At 36.6% G+C, this 14,761-nt stretch overlaps 1 protein-coding gene across 2 annotated transcripts in view; it reads left to right on the forward strand.

Moving 5' to 3' along the window:
* The window catches only part of MALRD1 (MAM and LDL receptor class A domain containing 1), a 776,428-nt gene that overhangs the window by 612,162 nt on the left and 149,505 nt on the right, over positions 1-14,761 (forward strand). For both annotated transcript variants that reach the window (XM_078450377.2, XM_078450378.2), the window contains exon 35: positions 12,735-12,998. In XM_078450377.2, coding sequence (XP_078306503.2) covers positions 12,735-12,998 — 264 coding nt within the window. The remainder of the gene's footprint in view (positions 1-12,734; positions 12,999-14,761) is intronic.

Genomic DNA, 14,761 nt, shown 5'->3' on the forward strand with positions numbered 1-14,761 from the left:
AGACTCATCACTGCACAGTGTGTTGTGAACTTGAGCAGGCCTGCCCTTTACTGAGTCAGTGTTTGTTGAGAATGTGCTGTGTGCTGTCCTGGATTTGGGTTGGAAGGGAAGATAAGAATATAAGTTTTTTTGTTTTGGGGTGTGTGTGTGTGTGTGTGTGTGTGTGTGTGTGTGTTTACCCCTGCATTCCCTTACTGTAAACACACCTCAAGCAGCGAATTCTATAGATTTTGCCTTCTTCCCACGCCCCACCCCCTGCTTCCATTTTACTGCCCAAACTCTAGTTCAAGGCATCCTTATTATTCACAGGAATCTCCATAATGGCTGCATAACTGATTTATCTAATTTACTGTCACATATACTGCTACCAAATTCATCTTCTAACACCTATTATAAAGTAAGTTCCAGAAAAGTAGACCTTACATCTTTCTTATTCAACACATCAAAAATAATTTTTTTTTATTACAAGCCACACAATCTGACTGGGGCTAACTTAAGTAGAAGCTAAGTTTATTGGAAGGATTTTGGGTAGTTCCAAAATTAAATGTAATACTGAAAATCTAACACAGAAAAATGAGAGGGAAGCAAGTAAGATGAACTAAATCAGAGGGTAAAACTGGCTAATTCCACGGTCTTTGAAGATTTGTTTAGGAAGCTGGTCTATCTACTCCCCTGCCATGCACACTATGAACAATCTCTAATGGTCCCTGTGTCACTCCATCATAATTAAAAGAGCTGGTTGGAAGCATAGCATTGACCAAGCCCATACTTCAGAGTCCCCTAAAAGTTATACTCTTTCATATCTAATCTCCACATCATTCATGTCTGCATGATGGCCATTCCTCTTCTTGTTTTAATCATAATCAAGCTTGGATAGTCTGCAGTATATGGACCAAATTATAAAGCTGACCAGGAATAATAAATTATCTGTCTGTACTTCAATGTAGAGAGAAGAAATAAAAGGGAAACTAATCAAAATATACAAACTCATACAAGTTATAAAGAAGAAGAAAAATCCATAGCGGCTCTCAATTGCATACTCAATATATTTCTTATCCTTTAGTACAACTCTTGGCTTATCTTTCTCTGTCCATAAAATAATCCCTTAAAGTAGGACCTCCTGCTTCTATTCAGCTGTGCGCCATATTCTCTCACTTCCATGATTTTAGTCCTACCACTTCTCTGGCTGGGAATGCCCTGCCCTTTATCTCCTCTTGTATAAATGCTTTTCCACTTTCAAGGGCAGATCAAAGCCACCTTTTATCATGAATTTATCCTTAATACTCCCCACAGGAAGCCAGCCCCTTTTGCAGATTCTCTTAACTTGAACTTTGCAGTTCTCCTCTAATATATCTTACATGGTATTTTGTGATATGCATAGCTTATTTTCTGTCATTTTTGGGGTCCTCTATGTTGAAAAATCCCCATTGCCATTATCCTGTCATTGTTGCTGTTGTTGTTGTTGGTGGTGGTGGTGGTGGTGGTGGTGGTGGTGGTGTGTGTGTGTGTTTTAATTCTAGTGACAATGAGTGATCTTTAACTTTTAGGTTGCTGGGGAAAAATATAAAATAAATTTAAATCAGTATATGATACAGAGTAGATATTCATTTTATATCAGAAGTGGTAGAGCAATTGTAGAGAAATTACTTAAAACACTTTAATGTGTGGTTCATTCTTATAATTTTGATTCATTTAGTGATCATGGGTCTAATTTTAAAATTAATAGTGATTAATGTACAAAAAGCCGAAAGAAAATGAAAATCAGTCAACCCCAGTTCACTTACTGGCTTTTGGATATTGTTAGCCTTTATATCTATTATTGTGGGCCATGAAGTCCTCATAGTTTATCAAAGGATGGGATAATTCCTTTTTACTCTGGGAAGGACATTACATTTAAAGGAACACACACACACACACACACACGCACACACACAAGAACCAGAAAATGGCACTAAAAGCTAATACCAAGCAGGCTTGTGGGAGCAAGACCCGGATTCCCCCTTCACTACATTTGGAGAAACTTGAATATTATACTATGCAATGGTTCTTGCTTGATTTCCTGCTGATGGTCAGGCCGGAAGGAATGTTTTAAATTAGGGGGAAGAAATCCAAATGAAAACCATAGAAAAATCAGTCCCAATATGAACCATACTCCATTAGCCTGTTTTTGACAAGTACCTTATACTGAACCTGAAGATAAACCACAAGTTACTGTTCTAACTCTCTGTCTTAAAGATGAATGCTTTTATGTAAACACTGATGTTGTCATATAAACGTATTTATTTATGATCATATAAACATATGCATCTATGTATGTATGACATATAAATGTATACATAATATTTAATGTATAAGTTTTATATATATATATTATATATATGTGTGTGTTTTATATATATATATATATATATATATATATATATATATATATAATCATGGTGTGGTGATTTAGTAATTTCTCTATCATATGGAAACAATAATCAATTCCTAAATTCCTAGTCATTTTTGGAAATTATCATAACCTTTGCTAAATCCTTTCTTTTCACTCAGAAATACTCAGCAGGCCAACTGTTTTACCAGGCCAAGTGTGTCTGAGAGATTTTGTGAGCTTTTCATTGCCAAGGTCAATTTGGCTCTGTTTTGTTCTCTTGGGCTATTAGAGTCTACTTTTATTATGGTTTTCCTGATTCCCTGGAACACATATGTTGTTATCTGGAAAATATCCAGACTTTATGAAAACAAGTTTGTTTGTTTGTTGCCTAAGAAATTGAATAAGAAAGTGACACTGCTTCACTAAAAAATCTGTTTTAAGAAGTTTTTTTAAATTAAAAACCAGGTGACTTCAACAATTCTGATAACAGTTTTTCTGATAACATCTTACTGGCATGTGAGAACATTTTACCCAGAAAGAACTGGTCACTCTTTGTGGAAACAGTTGGAAATGGGAAAAATAGAAAACAAACAAATAAAACACACAACTTTCTTGGTTTAACAAAGAATAAATGGGTTTATATGTATGAGTTATTTTTCACTAATATAAACTTACTCAAAATAGAAAACATGAAGTTAGAGAAATAGCCAGGTTTTGGTAAAAACAGGTCTAAAGAAATGGTGGGCTAGATTGTTTATGCCAGATGGAGCACATGATTAATCAATTAGGAAATCAGTCCAAGTTCTAAAATATACTGACCTTGCTTTTTTGCCCCTTCTGGTCTTTTTGATTGTAATATAATTAACATAATGTTAGTCATGCCTTCTGTAGAATCGCGCATGGGACAAGATAACCCAATATATTTTAAAGTAATCACTTTTTGTAAAGATTTTATTTTTAAGTAATCTCTACACCCAGTGGGTGTCTCATATTCACAACCCCAACATCAAGAGTCACATGCTCCGCGGACTGAGCCAGCCAGGAGCCCCTAGTAATCACTTTTAATCATTTTATCAGAAAGGCAAAAATTAGTCTTAAAAATTACGTGTTTTTTAAGTAATGATAATTCAACACTACAAACTTTAGGTAAAGCTACTTATTAATATTTCTCAAAAGTTAATACTGATTCAATTAAACAGCTATGTTTATCTCTGTCTTTAGTGCCAGTGCCCTATTAATCGGAAGTTGTGGTATCACAACCACTTTCTCTGGTTGGCTCATAGAAGTGGTCAAGATACTACAACTGAGAGGTCTCTGAAAGACCACGTAGAATTATATTTGACTCCTGAGTGGTCTTCTCTACCACCAGCCATCATCTCTCTCTCCTTTGACCTTCCCGAGACATGTACAGCAGCTATTTCCAAAGTGTGCGTGAAATTGAACAATATTCCCTCACAGGTTGCTTAAAACTCTTTATAGATGTCCTTCAGTTGTATATGGAGTGTGATGGAGAGAGAGCTTCCCACTCTCTATCTCAAGCCTTCTGCACTTAGAGAAAAAATCTAGTAACTGATCGGTGCCAACATACTTAAAATTTCTGTTAAGTAAAAGTTTTCCCACTCACAGGATTGACAATGACATTTTCTTTCCTGGTCCCTTCCCAGCCAGCAAAGAGTATAATACCGTCATATCTGAAACATTCATTATTCCTTGGCTGTTTTAGATTTGATAGGGAGAACACAGGTGAGGCTGAGTCAGGCATTAGGACAGTGGTACTTCATCCTGTAAGGACAGTGGATTTAATCCTGTAAGGCACTAGAGAACCATTTTCGAGCAGGAATCTTCCTTTGGGAAATGTATACTGGAAGCAATATGAAGCATGAATTTAAAAAGGAATGCATTTAATAATAATGGCCCCGAATTTAGAAGTCAAGAGTTCAGCATTTGGGGAATTTTTAAACTATTAAATAAAGTTGCAGTTAATATGGGATAGAGCCATCAAGTGAATAGCATTAAATTAGGTCAAGTACGTAACCTGGTCCAACATCGTGTGTAGTAGAGGTCACGCTAGCATAGATATATCTGACCAGGAGCGTAGCACCATCTGGAAATGATAAAATAGGAATGAATCTGTTATCCACTAGGGTCTCTCTGGGTTCCAGGCTTCATGACAAGAAACAAATGACCAGCAGCAACTCTACCATTTTATATTTTTATATATGTTCCCACATTCACACACGTTTTAGATTATTTGGGGTTATATGATGGCAGAAAATTCTTCATTTATGCAATTTCAGTCATTTATCGTGCTATCACTGTTTTTGTAGTTAGGAAGCGGTTTGATATAATCGTAGCAAACCTTGATGTTGAGTAGAAGTGATAACTCTTTGGGGGCCTCTGAAATATGTTCTGTTTCCTCAGCTCTTGATTTTCCATAAATATCTTCTTGATTTTCTTTCAAGTCTGCAACCTCCATATGAGCTGGGGGAGAGCAGGAGATCCAGCGGTGGGCTATTCACTCCTCTATCACAGTCTCAGGTTTTTTGTTTTTTGTTTTTGTTTTGTTTTTGTTTTTGTTCTTGTTTTTTTGCTTCTGTTGCTCAATATCCCCTGCCAGGCCTTCTCCACCTTTCTATCACTAGTGAAGAGCTTCATGGCTTCAAACAACCCTCCGGTGTGTGCATGTGCGTGCCTGCGCAAAATTTATATATAAATTTTGAATTTCTTTCAGCTTTCTCCTGTATTTATCTTAGCTTTGCCTTGAGTGGCTATAGCTCTTCACTTGGAAAATAATGATTACTTTCTGTTTGGCATCTGGCATCTCGGGTTCTTATCAGCTTCCACACTGGATCCAACTTCTGGAAAATTTTAGATTTCCCTTACTTTTGTCTCTTCTGTCAGACTCTTGACTTTGCTCTTTCATGTAGCCCTTCTGACAAGCCAGATTAGCCCTCCTGACTTATCATATACTCTGCATGCTCCCCACATGTCTCTATAAGTGCCACACACTTCTGTTTCCTTTAGACCAAACAAAGGTCACATTCCATCTTTCTGGGAATATTTCAGCTATCAGATATTGAAATTAAATAAGACCAAAATGATTCCGTTATACTCCCAATTAGAGATAACTATTATTAATGTAAAAAGAAATGGAAATTTTTGTACTTTATGAAGGGTACTTCAGGGAATAGGAACATAAAATTATAAGTCAAAATATCCTCCAATCAAGAATTCTGAAGTATTTATATATATATATATATGTGTGTGTGTGTGTGTGTGTGTGTGTGTGTGTGTGTGTGTGTAAAATCTTTTCCCCCTCCTATAGTCCTACAGTGATCTTTTTGTGATATTTTTGAGTATTATTAATGATATATGTTGGAGACAATTAATTACCAATTTATATTTGATATATTTTGCAATGAACATTTTACCATTTATGTCATTGAGTATGGCAATATTTGGCAAGAGCTTAATTCCTGCCCTTTAAAACTGAAGTTCCCTTCAAAACAGGAAATCAATTTTTCTTTCATTAAACATATTAATCATAAAGATAAAAATCCATCAGATTATCCTTGAGACTTAAGGTTCTTATTGAACTTCTATGAAAATCATAAAAGCATTCATTGTGTTTCAGTGTAAATTATCAGTGTGAAATAATTTTCATTGCTGTAAGAAAGGTATTTCAACTGCTTCCCAAACTAAGTGAGTGAACAGTGAAACTCAACATCCTGTAGGACAAAGAAAGACCCAAAACGTCAGGAATCGTAACTTTCTGTAGAGCACAGAATGAAGCAGAAGGCGGTGATCAGAGGACTGTCTTAGTTACTGGGAATATGGAAGTTAGTTAACAATGCCAGTTCCTCACCCCTTATCTCAGGTGTTTTAGTTTTAGTTTTTGTTTTTCCTTTTCCCTATCCTGAGACTTACTACAAAACAAAAAGAGCAGATTTATTCATATCTGGAGAGAGCATTGTTTGCAAAAGTCCTTTATGTAAAATTTCATGAAATTACTGAAGCAGTTGGTAAAAACCCATAATGTCCATATGAATGTATGATAGCTTTAATTGGTAAAGGTTTATTAAAATCCATTGGGAGGATATTTTTTAAATAAGTTCCCAGTTTCTCTTTTTCTGATCTACCCTATTTTGTGGCTTATTAAACCAATGGAAATAGTTTGTCAACTCATTCATTATTTTATCCATTTTTGTTATTTAACTGCCTATTATCAAGGAAAGTAAAATTTCCTTGATTTAGTATTCATCAATTTGAGAACTATTTATTGAATACATACCTCTTGCCATTAACTCTTTGGACATTAAGATGTCACTGTATTTTCAAGTTTGAAACTTTTGCATCTCTGACTTGGAATGTCCAAACTCAACACGAAATCACAAGTCAGAGCAAGAAATGGGTAAAGACCTGGAAAATATATGGTGGCAAGGATGGAATTGCTATTTCTTGATGGAACTAGTATGGCTTTGATTCTGGGATTTTCTGCCAGTTTCAGATTCATTCTTTCTTTCTTTCTTTCTTTCTTTCTTTCTTTCTTTCTTTTTCTTTCTTTCTTCTTTCTTTCTTTCTTTCTTTCTTTCTTCTTTGTTTCTTTCTTCTTTCTTTCTTTTTTTCTCTCTTTCTTTCTTTTCCTGGTTTCAGTTTATTTCTTGATGGAACTAGTGTAGCTTTGATTCTGGGATTTTCTGCCGGTTTCAGATTCTTTATTTCTTCCTTTCTTTTTCTTTCTTTCTTTCTTTCTTTCTTTCTTTCTTTCTTTCTCTTTCTTTCTTTCCTTCTTCTTTTTTCTTTCTCTTTCTTTCTTTCTTCTTTCTTTCTTTCTTTCTTCTTTCTTTCTTCTTTCTTTCTTTCTTTCTTTCTTCTTTCTTTCTTCTTTCTTTCTTTCTTTCTTTCTTTCTTTCTTTCTTTCTTCTTTCTTTCTTTCTTTCTTTCTTTTCCTGGTTTCAGTTTATTTCTTGATGGAACTAGTATAGCTTTGATTCTGGGATTTTCTGCTGGTTTCAGATTCTTTCTTTATTTCTTCCTTTTTCTTTCTTTCTTTCTTTCTTTCTTTCTTTCTTTCTTTCTTTCTCTGGTTTCACTTTACTTCTTGATGGACCTAGTATAGCTCTGATTGTGGGATTTTCTGCTTGTTTCAGAATCACTTTTCTCAAAATCAGCTTGCCTACAAATCCCCTGCACTCTAAAGCAGCCTTTCTAACTTACTTCCTGTTGAAACACACAGAAGCAAGTGCTCATGTGTTTATCATACTCCTCATGTGATACAGACAAGAGAGCAGTGACTTATGTATAATTTATAATGCTCTCTATAAAGGCACACCTATTCCCCACTAGAGGAAGCATACTTGGTGGGGTACAGCGAGTGAGTGTAACTTTATTGTTGGTACAGCTTTGAATCAGCTCTAACATCCAGAGAGAAAATCCATTGCAAGCTACAACTTGAGATAGACTTTATTATTGATCCCAGCACACTTTAGGCTTGTAATTCATTTGAGAACCATTCCCCTACAGCTAGTATGAGAGAGTATATTAGTGTGTCTACGTGTGCGTGTGTGCATGCATGTACACTAAATTTTCACAGCAGCCTTTTACCCCTTCCTGCCCCAGCATCAGATCTGGTCAATATCTCTAATCAGATACAGCCTCAGGAATGTTGGCTTAACAACAACAAGAAGAAACAACGTTAAATTCAACAGTGAATTGTACTGTCAAAATGAGTCCACATTTTCTTGGAGTGTCTCTTCCTGCTTCTCTCTCTCCCTCCTTCACAGTCTCCAATTTGTGAGCAACCGCCCTCTATCTCTCTTACTTTCTTTCATTTTTTCCCCTATTCTAACAATGCTCCTTGGGGCATATTAAAATGACACTCTGGGCACTGAATGTGCTGTTTCAGCTTGATTTCCTGGTTTCACTTTTGCCCTTATCACGTTATGCTGTCCCGCAGAGTAACTCTCTCACATAGTGAACAACATACATTTCCAAGGAAGCTTCCTAGGGTTGGGGCTGATCTGGTATTCCTCCCCTCGTGTGTTCACTGGCCTTGCACTTCAGTTCCATTGTTTCTAAACAACCCGACTAAATAGCTCACCGGGCGTGGTAAGTCATGGGCCAGTGTGATTGACCTATGCACCCTACATTTGTCAAAGTATCGCATATTTTAAATGTTGTATTTTATTTTCAGCGCTTTTATTTATTTTTGAGACAGAGAGAGAGCATGAGTGGGGAAAGGACAGAGAGAGAGGGACAAGGATCCGAAGCAGGCTCCGCACGGACAGCAGCGTGCCCGTGTGGGGCTCAAACCCACGAACTGTGAGATCTTACCTAAGCTGAGATCAAGAACAAGACGCTTAACTGACTGGGCCCCTAAATGTTGAATTTTAAAAGGGATTTGGAGAGGAGCAGCTGGGTGGCTCTGTCGGCCAACTTCAGCACAGGTCACGATCTCCCAGCACGTGGGTTCTAGCCCTGTATTGGGTTCTGGGCTGGAAGCTCAGAAGCTGGTGCTTACTTCAAATTCTGCCTCCCCCCTCTCTCTGCACGTCCTCTGCTCGCTCTCTCTCAAAACAAAATAAACATTTAAAAAAAATTTTTAATAAATAAATAAATTAATTAATTTAAATTAAATTAAATTAAAGGGATTAGGAGAAATCAGAACATAGAAATTTCAGAAGTCAAACATCAGATATGAGTTACTGGCTAAAATTCAGATTCTGAGGTATATTGTGGCTGTTTTCTCTTAGATGATGCCTTCTTACTGTGTCCTCACTAGGTGCAAGTAGCAAGAGCTATTTTTATATTCATGAGGGTTCTGCCTTCATGAGCCCATCAGTCATGAGCCAATCACCTCCGGAAGACCCCACTTCCAAATATCATCCCATTTCAGCATGAAATTTGGGGGGACACATTCAGCCTATGGTGTGGCATGTGTCCACCCTTACGGTGTCATACAGAATAATTTCACTGCTCTAAAAATCCCCTGCGCCCCTCTTATTTATGTCCTCTTTCGCCTCGTCCCCTGGCAACCAGTGATCATTTTTCTGTCTCCACAGTTTCACCTTTTCCAGAATATCATACGGTTAGAATGTGGTAATATGTAGCCTTTTCAGATTGACTTTGTTTGTTTTTTTTTTCTTTAATTTAGTAATATGTATGTAAGGTGGTACTGAGAATATTCAGTTTATAAAAGAGAACAATTAATATTGTTCATTTAAAAAATGTTTAATGTTTTATTTATTTTTGAGAGCGAGAGAGAGACAGAGTATGAGTGGGGGAGGAACAGAGAGAGAGAGAGACACAGAATCTGAAGCAGGCTCCAGGCTGTCAGCACAGAGCCCGACGCAGGGCTCGAACCCACAAACTGTGAGATCATGACCTGAGCTGAAGTCTGACACTTAATCGACGAGCCACCCAGGCACCCCAATATTGTTCATTTTTTACAGAATTATATGAGAATTACATTACCTGTAATGATTAGCTAACTCCATGGGTGACACCCAAGAATAAATACATCGTTATTAAAATTTTAGGAGAACTTTTTTTAACTTCTCAAAGGGATTATAGAGCAGAATGCATTGAATTCAGAAGATTAATACACTATATCTTCCCTGAGTACTTGTTTCATTTGAATACCTGGAGGAAGTTTTTTTTTTTTTTTTATATGAAGAAAGCATGGATATATTATGTAGTAGAATACAGAATTTTCATTAGAGAAAACAAGAGACTTAAGAGAAATGCTGAGCTTGTGGAGAACTGCTTCTGGCTAAGAGCCTATTTAGACTCCCCTAGGGATGCAAGTTCATGTTCCTCTTGCATCAGAAATACTTCAGTGGAAAATCTGAGATGTGATTTAGGGGAATTCAATTTAAAACAAAATACATTTTGATGGCTGGAGAGTATCTTAGGTCGGGTTCCCAGGGAAGCAGACTCGGAGGCACAGATTCTCATGCACAAGGTTTATTGGAAATTGTGTGAGCAGCACCCCCTGCGAAGTGGAGGAAACTGGTCTGGGTAGGGGGACAGTTGGGCTGAGATGCAGGTGCAGTAGGGGCCTCAGACGATGTCACGGGAGTTCTGGGGCTGCACCATCCCTTTCCTAGATGTCCCAAACCGAGGCTTAGGGGCCGGGCCATTTTATCCCCAGAGCACTAGACAGTGAATGGAGATGATCCTCGGAGGGTGTATAACTTTAGAGGGAAATTCCTGGGGCTGGACTCAGTTGTGAACTGTTGGGAAACTTCCCAGGAGCTGTGGGAATTAACACCTTGATCTTGCTGTTAGAACCTGGGAAGCACAAGACAAGAGTCCATGAAAGTCAATATAAGCCCACCAGCTTCCCTGTAAAGAAGGACCTAGGACAAGTGAGTTCTGACTACCTTTTGATATAAATAATTCTAGAATAATGGAATCACTGCCTCCACATAAAAGAGATTATTTTGTATTTCTGTATCTAATATAAAGAAAAAAGTAACAGAGCACACACACAAACACACACACACGCACACTGTTTTGAACAGGAGAGTAAAAAATCATGAAGGGAGTAAAATTACTTCCTTAATGTTTTTTTTTCCAGAAAGGGTTAGTACCTTAGCTAAGTATTAGATGTATAACTAAATCTGATTCTGAATTTTTATCATACACAGAGTTTATCCAAACTTCTCAACCTTCAGTGAGTTCATAAAGATAAGAGTTCAGTGTATAAAATATTTTAGAAAAAAATAAAAGAAAGGATTGTCGCATTTTCTGAAATGTGAGATTAATGGAAAGAAAAAAAATAAACTATCTGACCATGGTTAAATACTATAAGAGCTGTATTATATAAATATAATTATATATATAGGGGTATAGAAAAAATATATAAAGGGATACACACACACACACACATACACACATACATACATGAAGGTGTAAAAATTTAAATCTAATTTACTTTCTCAGTTTGAGTTTAGGATGTTTACACTGAGCCCTACAACTGTATGTGCTGCTGTGACCTGTTAGTCGTTAAATAAGAACATGGTAATAATGTCTCAAAGTCACACTTTTACCCCAGTTAAATATGCTGGTTTCCATGAAAGGATCTCTGAAATATATGGCTTTCACTGCAGAGTTTGGGTGTAAATATATTCTAGATACATTACCACTACTGAGTGAGTGAGGAGGAAGAGGAACTTGGAAATTTAAGTTCAAATGAATTCACAGCACCATCTTCATGCATCAGACAGATCATTCTTATATAATATTAAATAGAATATATAGCTTACATATATATATTCTATATAAGACATATAATCTTATATGTAATTTAACTAATATATAAATAAAAGTTGTTTTAAAATGTAAAGAATACAAAGCGATTCCTGAACTGATCCCCGCTATTACCTATTTGTTTCCCTTAATATACTGATGAGCCCATCAACAACTGTCACAGAGGCAATATGAAGTGTAAGGACCATTCCACTAATAATGGTCCAGCATGTTAGTGTAATTATGTATATTCTCTGACCACGGAAAACAGCAGCAAGTCAACATTCTTTGCTCATGCTTTAAGTTTTGGCTTAGAGTTGATTTAAACCTTTGCTACAGAATACTTTCATGTGTCAAAAATTTATTAAACTAGTATTATGTCTTTGGACACCCAAAATTTATGGGACTCAGTATCCTCATTTGTAACATGAGTCAGTTGGATTTGAACCACATTATCTTCAAGGTTTTAAAAACTTTTGTGCCTCCAACTTGGGAAATTTGGCTTCTGACACCCTGGTCAGGGCTGAGTCACAGAAGTAGATGTCACCTTTGGGTTTGTCACACTGCTCTTTGACCTTCGGTCCTGATGACAGCTCAAAGGTCATGCGTTGCCATATCTAAAGCACCAATGAAATCATAATGGATGGCAAGATGAAATCCTGCACTGGCAGGAACCTTGAAGATAATGTGGCTCAGATCCAACTGACTCATTTACTAGTATGACAATCCCTTCACAAAACTCTAAAATGATGAATTCAGCTTTCCAAAGTGCTTAACTTACTGTGTAAAATGTCTTTACTCTCAGGGAAAACCTGACTCAGTGGTCAAATTTAAGATGCACAAACCAAAAATTCTTCTTTAATTTCAATGTGTCATTTTTAACAATGTTGTTTCAAAAAAAAAAAATGTTGTTTCTGAGGTTAAGACGAGGCATATTCTCTAATAGCATCTGGATGTTTTGTAGAGCTCATATTATTCCTCACTGGAAATTAAATTACTTAAATTATCAAAATGTTTCATTTTTACCCAAGAACAAATGTATCCTATGATGTTTCAACACTAAACAGGGTGATGATTCTCCTAATACGAAAATGACTTGCTCTCTCTTTAGGTCCTGTGGCACCACAGCCATCACCTTGTGAAGCCGATCAATTTTCTTGTATCTACACACTCCAGTGTGTCCCTCTCTCAGGGAAATGTAATGGACAGGAAGATTGCATAGATGGCTCTGATGAAATGGATTGTTCTCTCAGCCCCCCTTCTCAGCGTTGTGGTGAAATGGAGTTCCAGTGCTCGAGCGGTGAATGTATCCCATCCCTCCTGCTTTGTGATGGAGTGCCTGACTGTCACTTTAATGAAGATGAATCCAGCTGCTGTGAGTTATTTTCACTAACTCAGTGTGCCAGGGAAGAAATGCAGTTTAGAAATTATAAAGAGAGCTTGACAGGTGAAACAAACTTGTCTATAGTCTTACCATGATCCTAGCATCCGTAACATAGTGGTTTGTATTGTATTACTAAACAAAGCATGTAGACCTTGCTTAGCATATCTGGAAACATTCCGTTTGTAGTCACTCTAATCTCTGTTAAACTTCTCTGACTTCCTTTTGTATTTACATCTGGGCCATTCATGTGGGGGAATGCTACTATGTGTTTGTTATCTTTTTTTGTGGTTGCTATGACCATCTTTCACCATGCAAAGTTGTTATTATTAACTTTATTTCCTGTACTTTTCATCCTCGTGGCTTATTTATTTTATAACTGGAAGCTTGTACCTCTTAATCCCCTTGACTTACTTTGCCCAACACCCAAACCCCCACGCCTCTGGCGGCCAGCAGTTTGTTCTCTGTGTTTATGAGTCTGTTTCTGTTTTTATTTGTTTTGTTTTTTGGATTCCACATACGAGTGAAATCGTATGGTATGTGTCATTCTCCATCTGACTTAATTCATTTAGCATTAATACACTCTATGTGCATCCATATTGTCACAAATGGCAGGATTTCATTCTCTTTTATGGCTGCATAATATTCCATTGTATATATATACATCTTTATCCATTCATCTATTGATGGGCTTTTGGTTTGTTTCCATATATAATGGAAACATTGAAGCATTGTATATAATGCTTCAGTAAACATAGGGTGCATGCATTTTTTTGAATGAGTGTTTTTGTTTTCTTTAGGTAAATACCCAGATGCCAAATTACCAGATCATATATATGATAGTTCTATTTTTAATTTTTTGATAAACCTCTGTACTGTTTCTTGGGAATTTTTTTGTGTTGTTGTGTTTTGTTTTATTTTTTGTTTTATTGTGGCTGCACCATTTTACATTCTCACCAACAGTACTCAAGCATTCCTTTTTTTCTGTGTCCTTAACAACACTTGTCATTTCTTGTCTTTTTTACACTAGTCATTCTGACAGGTGTGAAGTGGTATCTCATTGTAGTTTTGATTTGTATTTCCTTGATGATGAGTAATGGTGAGCATCTTTTCATGTGTCTATTAGCCATCTGGATGACTTCTTTGGCAAAAATTTCTATTCAGGTCCTCTGCCCAATTTTAATCAGATCATTCGTGTGTGTGTATGTGTGTGTGTTGAGTTGTATATTTGGATATTAAGCACTTATCAAGTATATCATTTGCAAATATCTTTTCCCATTAAATTGATTGCTTTTTAGTTTTGTTGGTAGTATTCTTCTCTGTGCAAAAGCTTTTTAGTTTCCTGTTGTCCTAATGAATAATTTTTGCTTTTGTTTCCCTTGCCTGGGGAAGCAAATCCAGAAAAATATGCTAAGGCGAATGTCCAAAAGTTTCTGCCTATGTTTTCTTTTAGCTGTATGGTTTCAGGTCTTAAATTTAGGTCCTTCATCCATTTTGAGTTTATTTTTGTGGATGGTGTAAGAAAATGGTCCAGATTTATCCTTTTGCATGTTGCTGTCCCATCTTTCTGTGCCCTTTATTTAAGAGAGTGTCTCTTCCCTATTGTGTACTCTTGTCTCCTTTGGCATGGACTAGTTGACTGTATATGCATGGGCTTACTGCTAAACTCTATTCTATTCCATTGATCTGTGTATCTGATTTTGTGCTGGTACCCTACTGTTTTGATTATTATAGCTCTGTAGTATAGTTTGAAATCT

The sequence above is a fragment of the Panthera onca genome, chromosome B4, assembly GCF_046562875.1.
Source record: "Panthera onca isolate mPanOnc1 chromosome B4, mPanOnc1 haplotype 2, whole genome shotgun sequence".
In the NCBI taxonomy this organism is placed as follows: domain Eukaryota; kingdom Metazoa; phylum Chordata; class Mammalia; order Carnivora; family Felidae; genus Panthera; species Panthera onca.